This window comes from Thunnus albacares, chromosome 11 (assembly GCF_914725855.1).
Source record: "Thunnus albacares chromosome 11, fThuAlb1.1, whole genome shotgun sequence".
Taxonomy (NCBI): Eukaryota; Metazoa; Chordata; class Actinopteri; order Scombriformes; family Scombridae; genus Thunnus; species Thunnus albacares.
Window position 1 is genome coordinate 10,362,997 of NC_058116.1, and position 18,801 is coordinate 10,381,797.

An 18,801-nucleotide genomic window follows, 5' to 3' on the forward strand; every position below is an offset into this window, starting at 1 on the left:
AAATCGTTAATTGACAATTTATGAAAACAATTATTGTGATGTGAGAGCCGATTTTCTTCTTTTACAGAAGTTCAGAAAATCATAGACCATTTTTCACAAATTGGAGCCTAAACAGTTGACCTACAGCAGAGAGAGGCTCAATACAGAAGCCCACATATCATCACTTCAACAATGAAACGTGATGCCTCACCAGGCTCTTTGGGAAGAATAGTTAGCATGTAGTAGTCAGAATGGAAAATAATTGATCAGGATTAGATTTTTTGATACTGACCCAGTACGATAGCACCAATACCAAACAAACTGAAACAGTATTATTAATTGATTCTTTAGCAAAATCTGAATTTCTCGAACACATCAGTGTTAGATGCTAATTTTGTGTACTGGACAATTTTCATGAAAGGGGACAGCGTATGCTTTTTGTGATTTTCTGTTATTTTTATACTGTTATGATGTCAGATATCTATGCTAAACATGGTCAAATTTCTAAAATCTGAGGTTAACATAAGCAGAAATGCTCCCTGCAAGTCAAAAGCCCAGGCTTCAACCTGCTCTAAACGCAGTTTTTTCTACCTTAACAATGAGCTGACATCAACTTGTTGCACATGCCCATAAATAGCCGTCCGTTCTGTAGCCTTTGTTGCTAAGGTTTTTCCATATGTTGTTTGCGTTGTCCACTCTCAAATTTCGGATCAGATTTCAGCTCGAACAAGAAAAGACGTATTTGCGAAGTTAACATTTCGAATAAAGAACGAGAAAAAGTAGTGAAATCCGACTACTATAGTTTGTTCTGTGGTTTGTTGACCGTGTCTGCTGATGGGTAGCTTCCAAAAGCTGGCCAATCAGAGCAGAGTGGTCTCTCATTGGGAGGGGGGCCTTTAAAGAGACAGAAGCTAAAACAGTCTGACAGAGGCTGAACTGAGGGGCTGCATAACAGGCCAGTATAAAACTGTAAATCATTCAAAGATATTCCAGTAGAGCCCCAGATTAAAAATACAAGCTTGTAAATGTGTATAATATGTCCCTTTAAATCTGTGGAAACATTTCGGTCTGTACTCAAAAAGTATTGAGTTGATACCCAGCCCTTGACTGGATTTGTGACAAAAAAGTCACAGGAGGAAATAAAACTGAGCTAACCAAGACAGGAAGACTTCACAGTTGTCAGCCATCACTGTTACTTGACTTTCTAGTGGATTTATTCACTTAGTCTCCTCTCTGTACAATGGGCTAGATTGAGACTGGATTATATATCAGTCTGTATATATATATCATATATATATCAGTGTCCATCAGACGGACAGCAGCAACACATTCTGAGAAATTATATATCCAAATGTCACAAATGCATATTATGTCATCATTACACCTCTATCAGTATGATAAAATACAAACAGAATTTGTCTTTACATTCTAACAATTCTTATATTATTTAATGTTATGGAGTGACCTCAACTCTCAGGGGTTTATCAAATCGCCTATTAACTGACTTTTTATAACTTATACATTTTTTTATACTAACACATTTGGATTGTACGTTTTAAAGCTACATTAAGCTATTTCTAACCTCTAGAGGGCAGAATGACGTGCAGTGATGAGCATTTAAATCTCAAGTTGTTAAGACTAACAGCTGAAATACACTAGGCATTGACACGGCACAACACATCTGCTGCACCATTAAAATCAACTGAAGCTGCTCCGCTGACCACGAAAGCTGCTCATCTATTAACAATAGCTACTAATAGTTACTCTATTTTTACGTGGCTGATCAATTTTTTTTTTCCTCTACATGTGGCTACACGGCCCTACAACACGTAAAAACCACTGGAACTGCGTAAAAAACAAGTACAATCTGTTTAAAAATGATTAAAATAAATACGTCATTGTACCAGGGGCAGCAAATCAGCCTATGCTTCCCAACCCTGTATAACCAACTGCATTATCACGTGGCAAAACTCAATATGCGTGCGATGAAGCTGGTCATCTATGTGGAAAAATACTGGCAATGTAGCCAGCATGAGGGATGCAAATGTGTTGGGGGTGGGAGGTCCCCATAATCTGTAAAGTACTTTGTCTTTTGCAACTTCAAACTTGACAAAGCTCAGTCACCTTGTTTATATACGTTAATAGGCAATATGGAAAGGATCACGCACAGCTGAAAGCACATAAGACAATAAATGTACAGTACACATGTAGACAAGTCTTATTTTTGCAGTAGTTTAAGTGGGAAATGCTTTAACTTAGCCATTTCCAGAGGTATCCTACTTGAAATCTCCTCAGAAAACTGAGCTGGCACACAACTACACGCTACAAAGATGGAGTCAGAGTAGCAGGTAAAATACCCTGCTCCGCCCCGTCTACGTGATGCATCATGTCCGTGCCTGGTGTATTTCAGCTGTAACAAGTTAGCACACAGCTGACTACTAAAACCACCAGCAGAAACAGAGCAACATGAGCATCCCATTGGAGTTGTGTTTCTGGCCACCAGTTAAACGTTAGACCGGTATTCACTCTTTATTTAGCTCTGATTTGCTCTGCCAAGAAGCTGAGAAAAATATCAGGTTTTGTCTTTGGCTAGCTAAGTGTTTGACTTTCTTCATCAGTGACTTGTTTTTCTTCAGTTCTCTGCTGTTTGGGGTTTTGCAGGTAGCCTGAAGTTAGATTGTGTGAGGTTGCTGGAAGCAGTTGCTGACATTTTCGTCGGCCTGGATAATCAAAACAATGAGCGGCTTTGTAGCGCTGCACAGTGCTGTGTTGATTCTCACTCTGTGTCTACTCTGGCTGCGTAGCGTAAGCAGCATGTCAGCAGAGCAGCAGCAGCTGCAGTCCTCCGTCAGTGTCTGCAACATTTTGACAGTGCTCACAGCCCATTACACAATCAATGTTGTTATGCACGTTGAAGGAAAGAAAATAGACTTGAAGCCCAAAAAGATGCTTCAGGTTGCAGTTACGCATGTAATTCATGAGTGCAGCCCGTTATACAGCTGGTATAGACAGCTTCTGCCAGTAAAATTGAGGCAGATCTGCTCCATCAGATATGCGTTAGATGGACAACTGAAAAACGTTGCTGAAATGTATCCGATGTAGACAGGTGTCAATAGTATTAATTTTTCAAGCAAAAATGCCAAAAATCCACTGATATGAATGTTGCTGGTTTTCTAATGATAGAGAACTGAATATCTTTTGGTTTGGGATTATTTGGACAAGCAATTTGAAGACTGCTGTGGGAAATTGTAATGATATTTTTCACCATTTTGTGACATCTTATACACCAAAGTACAGCAGATTAATCAATAATGAAAGCCTTGCAGCCTTAAAACATATCACCAATAATAACAATGTAAGAATTTTGACTTTAGGCAGACTTAATACTTCATAGAAGTTTAAGTTGGCTGACTTTATAATCCTACAAAAACTCTATTAACTAATTACCTTAGAATTTTTAATCGGACTACTTAATTCTCCAAAATTTGAGTTGTCGTCTGTCAAAAGTGTTCATGCATCATACATACAGGAAATTATTGTTGTCTCAAATATCAAATTCCCTTAATTATGGTAAAAATAGAAATAACTGGACTTCCAGCTCATTCTGAAATTAAGTTTTTAGGGAAGTGTAATGATGAAATTTACCAGAAGGAAGATGTTTTTACATTTGAATCGCAAAACTCATTGGTTGCATTTCAATAAACACCACAATCAATACTGTTCTCCACAGATTTGTCTCACTCTACAAACATTGACAGTATCTGCGGATATGAGATGAGGCTGATATTGAACTGCAAAGGGGGAAAAAAAATCTCTGTGGTCTTAGTTCACAAACACAGACATAGACACACATATTGTCACCCACTCAGTATCAGCAGCCAGGCTGATAACGGGTCATGAGCACAATGTGGAAGAGTGGAATGTGTGGTATGACCTTCAACCCAAATGTCAATGTTTCACTGTGGTGAGTGGGGAGAGAGAGAGAGAGAGACCGAGAGAGTAAAATGGAATCTCAATGTGTTCGTAAATCACAGAGAAAATGCGGTTTGTGCGTGTCAGAGAAAGAGAGAGAAGGTAAGAAAGAAGATGACCGAGAGAAAGAGAGAGAGAGAGAGAGAGAGAGAGACAGGCAGCGTGTGTGTTCGTGACTAACAGCCGGTTGTTATTCATCTTGGCATGCGACTCCCAGCAGCCCCCTCACATCAGGTGTGAGATTGGCGGTGGAGAGGAGGGGTAAGGGAGTGAAGGAGGTGGTGAATGTGGTGGTGGGGTGGGGGAGTTGTAACAGCATCAAAACATTCCTTCCTCAACGCAACGAATCTGCGCTTTCATACCAGACACCACCTCCCCTCCCAACACTGCCTCCTCTCTCTCTCTCTCGCTTTCTTTCTCTCCTGCTGTCTGTGTCTCTCTCTCGTCCTTGTGTCTGCTGTGCGGTGAGTTTACATGCATTTAAAAGATATAGATTCACATTTTTTCATGTTTGTCTTAATAGGCTACGAACATTCCATATGTGTGTTGGAAGAGTTGTTGATCCCTCCTCGCTGTACTTGCCTTGAAAGGATCCCACATGGTCTCTCCATGCAATTAGAGCTGCAACGATTAGTCGATTAATAGATTAGTCGATGGACAGAAAATTAATCACCAATTGTTTTGAGTCATTTTAGAAATGTTTTGGTTTCAGCTTCTTAAATGTGAATATTTTCTGGTTTCTTTAGTCCTCTATGATAATAAGGACAACATTTGAGGATGTCAGTTTGGGCTTTAGGAAACAGTGATAGATTAGATAGAAGATAGACATTTTATAGTCTAAACAGCTAATCTATTAATCGATAAAATTGACAGATTAATTGATAATGGAAATAGTCATTACTTGCAGCCCTACATGCAGTGTCAGCGCATTTTGGATTTTGTAATTTAATATCTAGCTTTGCAAGACAAAACATTTTTTTTAATACATGGTATAATCTATTTCATTTCCAAAAGACCTGCACCTGTGTGCTTGTTCCAGACCTCTGGAGCAGGGACCACATCTCTGATTTGTTCAGTGATTTAAATAGATTTGATGGGTTGTCCATTAATGGCTGTTTACCGTGGTTGGAGAAAATGTCGACCAGTCAGAGCTTAGTAGGCAAGATTAAGAATAGGGATGTGATCTTCCTACACAGCGGGCTAGCTATCTAGCTACATTCATGAAAAATGGTAAGATAAACAGCGACAAGCATGGACGAGGTCAACGCAGCTGTACGGGCTGTTTTAAGTTTTAAGTTGTCTTACAAATATAACTTAAATTTACATATTTTTTTAACGTTGTGAAAAAATGTCAAGTTAACTGATCTTAGCAACTACTACCACAGCCTCTGTGTTGACTGAAAATGACTTCGGCAAGGTGGATGTGTTGTTCACTACTGATTGGTAAGGGCAAAACAAAATACCCCACTCCCATCAAGAAATCAAGTAAGACAAACACAATGTCAGGATAAATTAATCAAGTGAAACTAAATGCCAATTCAGTTTGATTATCGAGTTACTGCTCCTGTACAACATTGTGGATACTGATTGGTTTCTCTGGGATCAGTGTTGCAGAAGGGAGGGTGTTGTCTGCTGCTGGGGACATTATGTTAAAAACAGCACAGCGTCACACTCTTATACCCCATTCAGACCGACCCAGTGACAATGGTTAACCACACATCTGGGGTTTATCTCTACGGGCCAGCCTGCGTCCTCTGACCCTCCTTCACAACCCTCCTCTTGACCAGGGTTGGAAGCAGGTCTGATGCAGGTCCATTTTCTCATGAATGGAGTCCTCAGGTTTCAAGTCAGTAATCTGATTAGATGTGTTGTGAGAATGTGTTGAGAATGATGTAAACACTTAAGACAAATAAACTCAGCTCCACACCTGGTTCATGATCCAGCCAAAAATGCTGCTCTTCTTGATCGTACTTTTGATTGAAGCTGATAGGAGAGCATTACTTGTTGCAGTAATGGTTCATAAGGTGGTCGCACAAAAAAACATAAATCCTAATAAATAGATGATTGCCTGGAGCGGCTCCATGTTGTTCATTCCTCAGAGTACAAACAACGTTCACTTATTGACGTCAGATGCGATGCCTGGGTAGGCAGTAACGTATGTGGAAATGCTATAGTAATACAGGGCTGGAACCTCGTCTTATGTGAATGGCAACAACGCTGGTTTGACCAGTGTCCAACAGTCTGGCATGAATGGGTCCAACAAGGGTTGAACACGCGTTGGACTAGACTAGATGTCATACACACTTCTGCTATCTGAAAGTGGTATAACTCAAGGAAACGTGGACTGACTTATGTTTCTAGAGAAGAATATAAAAATTGAAGCTCATTGTGGTGGCAGAAGACTGGAACTCTAAAATGATTGCAGTTAAATTTTACAGTTACTTGAAAAAAATGTAATTGAATGAATTAGTTCAGCTAAAACTAAAACTTACACTAATTAGCCCCCTCCATTACTGAACTGCTGCATGTACACAAAGATTTTACTTAACCAGGTTACTACAGTGCATTTGAATTTGATGTCCAATTTCCTGTGTAACCCAGTTTCTCCCAGTAACCTGGTTTCTTGTGTGCATGAAAAAGTGCTAGTGTCTGCCGCCTATCTCTTGCTTTATCTAGTTCTCTGTTGTTTTTTTTGCTCTCTTCCGTGGCAGTCTTTGACTGTTCTCCTCCTCCCTCTCTTTTGCTATCTCTACAGTATCTCTATCTCTGTGCGCGTCTGTTCGCCTGCCTCCTCTGTTCCCTGTACTCTGCTACAGCATCTCTGGCATTTATCTCTCTTACATTATTTCTGCCTCTCTCCTTTGTGTTGCATCTCCCTCCCACCTGTGTACTCTCCCTCTCGCTCGCTCTCCACCTCTTTCTCGCTCTCCTTCCCTGATATTGATCTGCATTCTAGCCATACAGCTGAACCGCCTGTGGCTCTGCAATGAGCTCACCTCTTACTCCTTCTTCTGTGTGTGTGTGTGTGTGTGTGCATGCAGCAAAAAGCTGCTTTCAATCCCCATATGTCTCGCTATCATTCCAATCTTACTAATTATGAACACGCAGTGTGCGTCCACACAGGCGTTTTCAGGTTATTTTTGTCCACACCGAAATGTTTTAACAATAGTAAATGGCTAAATCTTTTTCTCCTCGTCCCATTTCAGTTGAGTTAATAAAACCATCACATATTAAATAGCGGGGCAGACACAATCTGGTTAAACTTTAAACATTCTGCCCAATCCTGCTCTCTGTGATCGCCTATACTGTGTATGAAAAATGCCAAATTCAGAATGTAGTTGTTCTCATTTACATATTTTTCAGTTTCTGTTGTCAGACAACAAAATGAGCATAAAATAATGATTGGGTCGAGAGTCATAAATGCTACCTGTTAACCAGGTGGACAACATTGTTGCACAAAGATGACAATCACTGTTTCATGATTGCGAGGTTGACACACCTGACATTAATACAGCCTAATGACAACACCCATGTTGTGTGATTGGTTGTGTATTAGTTAGATAATTAATGAGCGATCAGAGCATATTATATTTACCGCCATACAGCCCCAACCACTCATTGTTTTCCAAAAGTCAAACACTAAAATTTTTACCCGTCCACACTAAGACTGAGAACAGCCCTGCGTTAAAACAATGCAAGGGGCTGCGTTGTTTTAAGGTACCAGTGAAACAATGAAATCCAATTCAGGAAGTCAAGCTGGAGTTACAGATTAATGTATTTAGAGGCTTATCAGACGCCAAAACACTGCACAACAGTTTGTAATACTCACAGACAGAGGAAGGTCATCACGGCGGCAACTGTTTGATCTTTCATCATTACAATTGTGAGGTAAACAGTCGAATACAGCGTTCATGTTAGAAAGTAATCCACCAGGAATGTGCTTACCCTGTTCAGCTTTTTCGTTGTTTTGCCAAGCCCTCTGCAGTGTCACCCCCACTGCGTCAACGTATTGCACCCGTTCAAATGAATAAAAGGGCTGCATTTTTTCACGCAGAGCTAATGTCGGTCTGAGCGCCGCCTAAGCAGGTGTTTATTCCATGAACAGCCCTTGTTTCAGGTGCCGGTGAGACAATAAAATAAGATAAATTTGAAGTCTTACTGTGTATAGCGTTAAGATCGTAATTAACATACTCAGCTCTGATTGCACGTTTAATTTCTCCTGTTGCCACTATACTGGCGCATGACGGAAGTAGTGAATTTCCCGAGCAATGTGTTTTCACACATCGTATTCAGGTCCTGGTTGTTCAAGTTGCATCATATGGATTGGGGAAGCTGTTGACCACAACGATCACATTTTCCTCCGTTTAGTTTGAAGTACGGTTCTTTTACATCGTTGAGTGGGGTAGAAAACAAAAACAGCTGTCCATTTTTTAAGGGACTCAAAACAATCACGATCGCCTCTCTCAAGGTTGTTGCATTAAAGGACGTTTGCATAAAGTTGAAGGTTGCAGCGGCTAAAACGAAGAGAAAAGCTTGCATTTTCAGATTTACTTGGCTCACTGTGAACATACTCATGTCATGTGTTAATTCCAAACTATGTGTGTCTGTCTGTGTGTGCACTAGCTGGCTCTGCAGTCGCGGCTGTGCGACAGGACACGGATTGGAGAGTACCACCCCGGGGCGGTGCGCTACACACAAGCTGACCTGGTCGACCTTAGCGATGACGACGACGATGACACGAACGTGCTCTTCTACTCGCCTGACATGACCCTGAAAGACCGAGGGCCCTGAGAGAGGAAGAGAGAGAGAGAGAGAGAGAGAGAGAGAGAGAGAGAGAGGGAGACAAAAGAGCTGGAGGGAAGAAGCACGCGGGAGGGTCACAGCCAGAGAGGAACGCAGCGGATTAGAAACTGAGAGGGAGGAAAAAGAGGTAGGGAGGGAATGGAAGAGAAGATTGGGGGGACAGTCAGGCAGATAGAAGCCGGAGATGAGCTGTCAGGTTCCATTATTAATCCCCATCCTTTACTATTTAATATCCTAAAGACGCACACACACACATACTGAACAGAGCTGCAGCTCCCTGCAATACTACCATGAGAGAAGAGCAAGAGAGAAGCGGCTCTAAAGATCCTCCTAATGTTAAAGGCATCTGCTGCATCTCATATGTCTTAAAACAGTTTCTCTCTCTGCACCTCACTCTTGACTCCTGCATTCTGCAGCGTTTTGCCATACTACCACAAAAATGAAAGAAAAAAAAAAAAAACATTAAGGGCCGCTGGAAGTCAATCGTAACAAGGTGTTAGTTTAGTATTTGCAGGTGAGGTGAAAAGCAGGCCTGTTAAAATGTTCCCTGTGTCAGGCGTGAAAGCATCTACATTCACCCGTCTGAACACTGAGATCGATCCTGTTACTTAATCAATTTTTTGCCGATGGGGGTGGGGGGGGTGGGGGGGGGTGGCGTACAGTGGAAATACAGAAGGGGGGTTTTTAAAGATAGTGAAGATGACCTCCTGTGGCAAATAAGTCCAAAGCACCAGTGCTGCTTTCAAGGAGTCTCTCCTTCCTCAGACAGTATTTGTTTCTCTTTGCATATGGCAGTACTGTTGTTGCGACTTTCGCACAAGTATTCCTTTGAAGATTGTTTTGTATTTTTTATGAACTATTACAGCTATTTGTTATATTGTATTTATAACAGATCAATGTACTGTATATATTTAAGTGTACACTCTATTTTTGTACGTGCCTTGGACTGGAATGTGAAGGAAATGCTTTTCTTGGTCCGAACCTGCTGCTCTTATGTTCATACTTATGGCCTTGTGAACAACTTAAAAAACACATTATTTGTCAACACACAGCCCCCCCCCCCCCCCCCCCCCCCCCCCCCCCCCCCCCCCCCCCTCACACACACACACACACACACACACACACACACACACACAGATGCATATTTCTAAGGTGCCTGTCAAAATGGGTCTGAAAAGATGACACATACACGGCACCCACTGCATAGCAACAGCCTTTGATGGTTCATCATCTCATGGCCCTTGTCAGGGTTGGTGAAGTGGGGACATAACTGAGGTGTGATTGCAGGATAATAGAGTCACTTTATATTCAACCTCAGCCCATTTGGTTTTTCCCATATCTAGGTGGTTTCATCACTGTCGGCACGTGCTGCCGGCTGTCAGCTGCCTCTCTGACAAGTTGAACTAATGAACCGACACTTGACCCTTTTTACCCTTGAGTTGTTGAACTTTTCTGCCGGGCGTCAGTGACACCAGAGTGCAACTTTAGTTCGCAGTTCACAGAGCCGCACGCACACTAACGCTTTCTTGCACCAGGCCCTTACCCCCTCTTTTGGCACTGTTGCCGGTTTTACTTGACTGTGCACTCCATCAAATAAATGAGCAGGAGAGACATTTCATAACAAAGCTGAGACTGGGTGTGTTTATTTCATTTTCACATTGATGCAATCCCTCATCCCCTCATGCCGCTGCCCTGCCTTTTGTCAAGAGTGTGTCCATCCATGTGTGTGTGTGTGCACACCGTGTGTCTATGAATATATGTAAAGTCATCTTAGACCTGAGCTGCTTAAATAATGGATATTAATTATTGGTTGGACCCTGCTGGCCCCTGTCTAGTCTCCAAATCTGGTTAACTGGATTTTAATTAATGAAATGCACGCCATGTCCTGCAGAAAAGCAGAGTTTTCTTTTACACACACACACACACACACACACACACACACACACACACACACACACACACACACACACACAGCTCTACCACAGACGCTTGAACGTTTCGAGCCCCGCACTATCTCCATATAAAGAGCCCGGGAAATAAGCAAATCTCCCTGTCACGCAAGAAGAATTATTATTCTCCCCTCATATTGTCGCGTGCTCTGTAATTGGATACAATTTAACACCCGCGGCCCAGGGGCATGTCGGCAGGCGCACACTGCCTACCATTAGCTTGCCTCGCCTCACCACCCTATCATTTGTCAGATCTGTGTTTGTGTGCTTCTGGTGCCTACTGTGTGTGTGTGTGTGTCTGTGTGTGTGTGTGTGTGTGTGTGTCTGTGTGTGTGTGTGTGTGTGTCTGATTGCGCGCGCACACGTGGGGCTCGAGAAACCGGAGCCTTTGTTGGAGTCCGGCCATGACCTGGCCATGACGCACAGAGAGGGAGAGAAGGAGGGAGAGAGGAGAGGAAAGAGGGAGAGGGAGAAGCGACAACAGCAGCAGAGCAGACGTTCAAAAACAAGGTGGAGCTCCGTCACCTCGGAGCGATAGCGAGGCTGGTCAGATTGGTGTTTGTGGCTTCTCTGCGCAGCGTCCACACGGAGCCTCGTCTGCTGTTTATTAGAGCCCAGTAGTATTTACAGGCGGGTGTGTAAAAAAAAAAAAGAAAAAACTCTGCTCACCCACCGCTTACAGTAAATAGAAGGCTGGAGAAGGTTAATGGGGAGATTACAGTGTGCATTGAATGATGTCTTAAATGTGTAAATAATTGACTGGAAGTTGTTGTGTAGCCCTTTACATGGAATGTTTTAATTGTTTTGCTTTAGGCTGTTGGGATCGAACTGGCGCTGTTTATTCCTGCGATATGTGATTTTAAGAATGTGCGGAATAGCCCTTTTTGTGGCATTAATCAGTCGGCCGAAATCAAAGTCAGAAACATAAAAGTGTAATTTAAGCAGACGCAAAACCTGGAATATCAAAGTATTTTTGTGTTCCAGATGTAAATATTTTCAACCTATGAGCTGCAGTATGGTTAAATGATGAGTCTGGTGTTATTTTACACTTTTCTTATTGTCAACAAACCCCATAAAAAGACCAAAACAAACTATGTATTAGTCTGTTTTAGAGCCTACCTGTTAGCTTCCCCCAAACCCATTTGAAGACATCAATCTTTACAACTTTTTAAAATTTTTAAAAATGCTCATAAATGGTCTAAAGAAGCTGGGCATTGTAGCTTTTACAACTGCTACTCCAACCCGGAGTAAAAGTGCGTTTGTTGGGGACTATTTTCAGGTGTGGATTAATACACATTTGGTGTTCTAGTGAATATTTAGGCAGGACGATGATGATAAACAAAATGTACTGTTTTTGGTCATCATAATGAAGGAACATGTCACCTGGTACAACAGTGTGGCTCATTTATGTGTCTGATAGTTTTTGAACAATTAGTTACAGTATTTGTTGAAGAATATCACCAAACTCATCCTGTAATTACTTTGCTCTCTTATTTTAATCCCCTTTTTGATATTTTTGCCTTTGCTTTGACAAATGACTTTAGAACTGACAGGAAACATTAGGAGAGAGCAAGTGGGAGGACATGCCACAACATGCAAATTGACATTGGGATTACTGTACCGCTCTTCCATATGGGCTCCACTATGTAATGTTTTTTATAGATGGAGAAAAAAGTTCTATACACCATTACTAAAGGCTTAATTTTTAGCTTTTTTTCATTTTATTAATACTTTGTCAGTGACTGCACAAAGAAGAGAAGAGATTCTTTGTACCAGATTTAGCTAGTTTATTTCCATCTGCAGTCCTTGGGCTAAGGCTGGATAACCAACCAGTTAAAACTGAGCTACTGCCCCCGGGCCCCAAAAGCTCTTCAGGTTCACAGCTTGTCATTTGGTTTTTGGTTATTTGTAGAAGGACAATGTGTCAAAATCAAGTCAAATACAAGAGAGGCCCCATGGCATCTTTTTGCCCTGGTGCCCCCCAGAAAGGTTAATCCAGCCATTCAGTTAAACATAAACACTAAAAATACAATAACTGCAACGTATAATAACTCCCATAATCATGTTTCAACCCCACTTAGCATTGTACACACACATATAACAACTCTGAACTACTTCATAAACATAGTCAATGAACATACATTATGTTTTATACAGATGATTGTAATGTCAAATCAATGCTTACATGGCTTCCATTTTTAACACCATTCAGCACGTTTTCCAAATGTTCAGGGAGCTTATTACACTCTACAGTGGCCTCAAATGAAAAGGAACATAGATTGTATAAAGACGGTGCTTCTAGGAAATCTGCACTCTCCTCCTGTGGCTGACCTTGAATGTCTGATCATTTTTTCAGAGCAGAGCTGAACAAAGCTCATCAGTGGTGAAGCAGCAGCATTGTGAGATTAGAGATGATTCAAAAACAAAATTCAGGTGAAGTTGTCTACTTGGTTGTAAAGCTGCTTACCAGAGAAAGTGTGATACACAGTAGTTGAATTGAGAAAAAATATCATTCATCTTTTTTTTCCACCATTTACAGGCTCACTCGGGCTCCTTTTCACTTGATATTGGCCCTGGGAGATTTTTTGGTCTTTTCATTTGATAGCTGCAGTCTTAACCATACGTTCAGGGCTTTAGAAACACTGAGGTCATGAGTCCAAACTCCCTCAGCAGAGCCCACCCACCTAAGACACTTCCAACCAGCCACCAGACAAAGTCAGTAAAAGTGAGCAAACACCAAAGTTCCACATTTTAATTACTAGTTGTTGTTCAAATTATATTTTCTGTATATTTTCTTTATCAAGGTCTAAATTAGGGCTGCAGGTCACAATTCTTCTGATTATAAATGAGTCTGACGATTATTTTCTTGATTAATTGTTTTGTCAATTAAATGCCAGAAAATATATGAAAAATGCCAAACAAGTGACATGTTCAAATGTCAAATTGTTTTGTCCAACTAATAATCCACCCCCCAAACCCCCCAACCCCACCCCCCAAAAAACATACATCATGTTTACTATCAGACTATTTGAAACCGACAAATGATTTTTGCTTGAAAAATGACAAATGTTTATTTTAATTAATTTCAGTCAACTGACTAACTGATTGTTTTAAAGCCTTCTGGGTAACAACACTGGATCCCTCTAATTTAATTTACTTAGTTTTTTTGCTTATACACACAGTCAGATTTCAAAATATGTTGTCAGTCAGAATCAGTATTAAAACACCCAACATGTGCGTGTGTAATGTTAGAATAACCGCTCAAATAGCCAGGAGTATTATGGACATGACGTCGGTGTCCATAAAATGTCCCTGCTGCCCTGCGTCCTGTCTAACAGAAGCTCGGCTCTGCTCTGCTGCTGCTGCTGCTGCTGCTGCCTGAGCGGAGTGTAGGAGCGAGCGGAGCCTCCAGCGCTGCGATCCGGCCTGGAAAGAGTTAAATTAATCTCTCTCTCTCTCTCTCTCTCTCTTTCTCTCCCTCAACACACACACACACACACATATACACACACACAGGCTGCCACCGCCCCAGATAACAGAGGGGCGCCTCTCCCCAGCCAGCCAGCCTCCGCTAATCGCAGTGGCAGGAGGAGGAGGAGGAGGAGGAGGAGGAGGGGGGACGGGGGACGGGGGACGAGGGGGACGGGGGGAGTGGAGTGCCGGCGGCCTCTCACAGCGCTGGGCTTTTTATTGACGCTGCCTGCCTGTGTGTGTACGTGCGCGCGTGCACGACTGTGCATGCTTGTGGGTGCGTGTCAGAGCGAGAGAGCTATAAAGAGGTGTGTGTGTCTCCCTCTGTGTGTCTCTGTGTGTGTGTATGTGTGTGTGCGCTCCCCGCCAGCAGCGGAAAGCAGGGAGAGGCGGGGAACTGGGAGGGTGGGTGGCGAGGTTATGAGCGGAACTCGACAGAGGCCGACAGACGAGAGAGAAGGAGGGAGGGAGGAGAGGGGGAGAGGGAGGAGGTGGTGGTGGTGGTGGTGGTGTGGGGGGGTCTTTCTTGTGCTGCGCTGAGAGCCGCCACCGCTTCTCCTTCCTCTCAGATAAGGCTCGTTTGAAGGTTTTAATCTTTATTCTAAAAAGAAGAATTCTGTCCGCGCTTTTTTGGGAAGGGATTATGATCCCCAAGGTCGGAATAAGAGTGTGATTGATCGCATTGGTTATTTTAGCGTCACGGGCCCACTGATTGATTGTATCGATGAATGTAGCAGCCTATTGATTAGAGCTTAATCTATAGGTCCGTGTCTCTCAGTGCTTCAATAATTGGTCTCTCTCCCTCTCTCTCTCTCTCTCTCTCTCTCCCTCTCCCTCCCTCCCTCCCTCTCGCGAGCAGTGTTTGGCTCGGAGCCACGCTCGCCCTGCCGCGCCAGGCTGTAATTATCCCCGGTGAGGCCGCGCTAAACGCAGCGTGGCGCGCCTGTGGGGAACCGGTTAGCCCTACAACACCGGTGGGGGTGCGTGCGTGCGTGCGTGCGTGCGTGTGTGTGTGTGTGTGTGTGTGTGTGTGTGTGTGTGTGTGTGTGTATAGAAAGAGGAAAAAGTGGTGCTGTGTTGATATTTCAGTAGCCTGTATCGGAGCATTTTCAAGTCCTTAAATGAACCTTTGGAGCTCTGGAGATGAAAAATGATAGATTAGAAAACTGAATTAAAACAAAAGATTATGATCACTGTAAACTCATCATAAATACACAATGAGGACTCATGCATGAACATATTAATGGCACGTTAGATTAACATGAACAATCAGCACCATGACTCATGAATGTGGACTGTGTTGAGTTTTGTGCGTGTTCAAGCATAGATCTATTGATTGTACATATGTGCACGTGTGCCTGTGTGTGTGTGTGTGTGTGTGTGTGTCTGTGTGTGTGTACGTGTACGTACGTGCGTGTGCCTGTGTGTGTGTGTGTGTGTGTGAGTTGCAGTAAGCGATCCATAACGATCTGCAGGTGGATTGTGCTGATTAGTACCGGCTGCTGTGGACTGAGCTGCGTGCAAAGAGCTTCCTGCAATCTGAGCCTGCCGACTGAGTGTGTGTGTATGTGTGTGTGTGTGTGTGTGTGTGTGTGTGTGTGTGTGTGTGTGAATGTGAATGTGAATTCAGTGTCGTGCAGGCTTGTGTGTTGGCAGCCAGCCCTTTCTGAATGTGTGTCAGCTCTAAATGTGTGCATGTGTGTGGTTTCATATGTGTGTTTCTGTTTGAGGACGGCATGTGTATATTTGACCAAACGTGTGCTCTTGAAATGTGTGCCGAAGGTGTGTAGCCTATGTGTGTTTTTGTGTGTGTGTGTGTGTGTGTGTGTGTGTGTGTGTGTGTGTGTGTGTGTGTGTGTGTGCGCACATGTGAACTTGCCATGCATATGCGTGTGTTTGTCAGTCCACCGCTTCAGTGTCTGATTGCAACAGCAGATGGCTGGATCACTGTGACCTCCCAGAGTGTGGCTCCTTCTACACCGGAGTGCACCCATATGTGTGTGTTCACGCTGTTTTGATTTTTACAAGACACACAAATGCATGAGTCCCTGACAAGACACAACCTGACAGAGAAGGATGGGATCACAGATTTAAGCGTGTTTTTCGTCGCCGTCATCCAAACATGAGCGGTTCAAAGGCACATGCTGTTCTCAGGCTGGCTTTTCAAACCACAAAGTTCACACACAGTCGTAAAAGTGCAGCCATAAAAAGGCCTGCGCTCGCTCCCCAGACCTGTTTTTGTGTCTCTCTCCGGTGTTTTTCTGGATCTACAACCGTGCGTTTTTGTGGTGAGCGTCAGAAACTTAGTTTGCCCGGCAGTACCTCAGAGCAATATTCATCCTAATCCAGTTTCCAGTGAGTGATGGAGAGAGCCTTTTGCTTTCTACTCCCTCTGAGTCAGAGCAGGAGGGAAAGAGGTCGAGGAAGACCTTGTGTGGTATGCTGTCATTTCGAGTGTCTTTCCAACAACCATCTGACCTTTCAGCTTCATTATTAGTTGTATGTGACGTCAGTGTGAGTGTGTTTTTATCAGATACATGCAGTGGTCAGAGGTTAAAAAGTTAGATCTCGCTTGACATCACGTACCTGGAAAGAAAAGGGATTTGATCAATGATTTAACCTTAAGTGTGAACACAGTGTGACCAATTTCTTTTCAATTCATGGAAAGCAAAGAGCGAGTGTGTGTCCACTCATCTAGAAAAGCACTATTTGTGATGGTGTCAACAAACCTGGCCTAACTCCTGAGGGCTGGAGTCAGTATGAAATCCATGTCACTGCTGACTTTTGTGGTTTATATTAAATTGTGCCTTACAATAAAGCAGCTTCTCAGACTGTTTGTAGACAGATAGGAATCCGATTTGGACCAGGAAAAAGTCCCAACGCACATCAAATCTCTTTATAGCACAGTATTTACACACACAATACAAACAAGGGTTTTGGGCCCTGTGTAGCGGGGTTGCCAGGTTGGATCCATACCTGCGCAATCCCGGGCAGTGAATTAGACATACAGTATGTGGCCAATATGAAGAGCGTTGCACTCATATTGCCACTGGTAAAGATGGTGCCATACGTATTGGGAAAGAAAAGAGAAGAACCAAAAATGGCTTTGGCTGCAAGAGTGCAAATCAAAAATCCTCTAAATCCTCATTTCCCTGCAGCCACTTGATGCTGGGTTGTTGTTTTTTTTTTTTGAGTTTCATCACTGTTTCAACTTTTGATTGCATACTGTTACCACTAAGTTGCATGCAAATCCATTTGCATGACATAATGATAAACAATGCCATCCTACAAAAAGGGAATATGACTGCATGCGGTGGTAAGTTTTTCTCTGTGTTTTCTTTTATAGGTTTATAGTTTATCAAAGTATATTATACACTGTCACCATCTTCAAACCTAAATAAAAAGAATGAATGAATGGCATCATGTCAGCCACTCCTGTCCCTTTAACCAGATACTTGAATTTCATATGTTCATATGGCCCTATACCTAAAACAGTGATTCTGCTCCTTGTCTGCACCAAACCAGCATTTTTACGTGCCAGAATTGAGCTTTTTAATAACAGTCTCAACAGTTTGAGGCTTTAAATCTGAAAACAGGGCTTTTGGAAAACTATGAGGCATGCCTGGTTTCTAAAGTTCTCTGTGATCACTAAAACTGCGATTTGATTGACGTCTTAGCACAGCAGTGCTTGCAGGAAATACTGTTTGCCTGTTTAACGGGTAGCATCTATAAGAAAACCACAATTTTATGCTTGTTTAGTTGTCTGACAACAGGAACAGAAAAATATGTAAATAGGAGGGAAGAGAAAAAAGAGGAAGGAAGAAGAGATTTAACCATTAGGTGTTTCAGTGTGGACGGATATCTTTACAAAATCCACTGGACTGTGCATTTTCAGATTGTAAAAAAGAGCCGACACGCCCAACAAATTGCCCTGGATTTATTAAAGTTTTGAGAAAGGCTTTTTAAATTGCTGCTCACAGAAACTCAGATGTATGATGCAGTTACCGCGGAGTTTAGTCCAGAAAGAAAAAGTGGAGTTCCTATTCTGTTTCATGCATGAATACGCCCACCCTCCTTCCCTTTCTTCTCATCTCGCAGATCCTTTGTGTCTCCAAACTTTTGGACGATTTTCCCTTCAAGACGAGCCTTTTCTTTTTTAACGTTTCCACATGTGTGCTCTGTGAGCGTTGTGTTTGTTTGTATATGACCGTCTGCTGAAACTCCTACTTTCAACAGCTGTGGCAAATGCAGCCAGACCTTCCATTGCCAAGTCCCCCTCTTTACCTACTCCTACTCTGCTTCTGTCTGTCTGTCTGTCTGTCTGCTGGCCTCTCTCTCTCTCTCTCTCTCTCTCTCCTACACACACACACCACATACACACATGCAGGCACATGATGCACACACCTCAGGCTTGATATTCATAGCCTCCTCCTCCTTCACTTGACATGGGAGCCTTAACAGATGTGCCCCAGCCTTGAGCTGCCCCCCCTCCACCCCCCCCACCCCCCCCACCCCCACCCCCGCCCCCCCCCCCTCCTCTGTCTCTCTACAGCCTCGTGCTTCACAGATTTACCTTATCTGGCTTGGAAAGAAAAAAAAACTGAACTGACATTTAATTTGGATCTGC

At 42.8% G+C, this 18,801-nt stretch overlaps 1 protein-coding gene across 1 annotated transcript in view; it reads left to right on the forward strand.

The window, feature by feature from the left end:
* si:dkey-100n23.5 (cyclic AMP receptor-like protein A) overlaps positions 1 to 10,379 on the forward strand; it is a 52,179-nt gene extending 41,800 nt beyond the window's left edge. Inside the window, exon 13 of the mRNA XM_044366416.1 lies at positions 8,575 to 10,379. Within this exon, the coding sequence (XP_044222351.1) occupies positions 8,575 to 8,742 (168 nt within the window). The 3' untranslated portion in view covers positions 8,743 to 10,379. The remainder of the gene's footprint in view (positions 1 to 8,574) is intronic.
* The last annotated feature ends 8,422 nt before the right edge of the window (positions 10,380 to 18,801 follow it).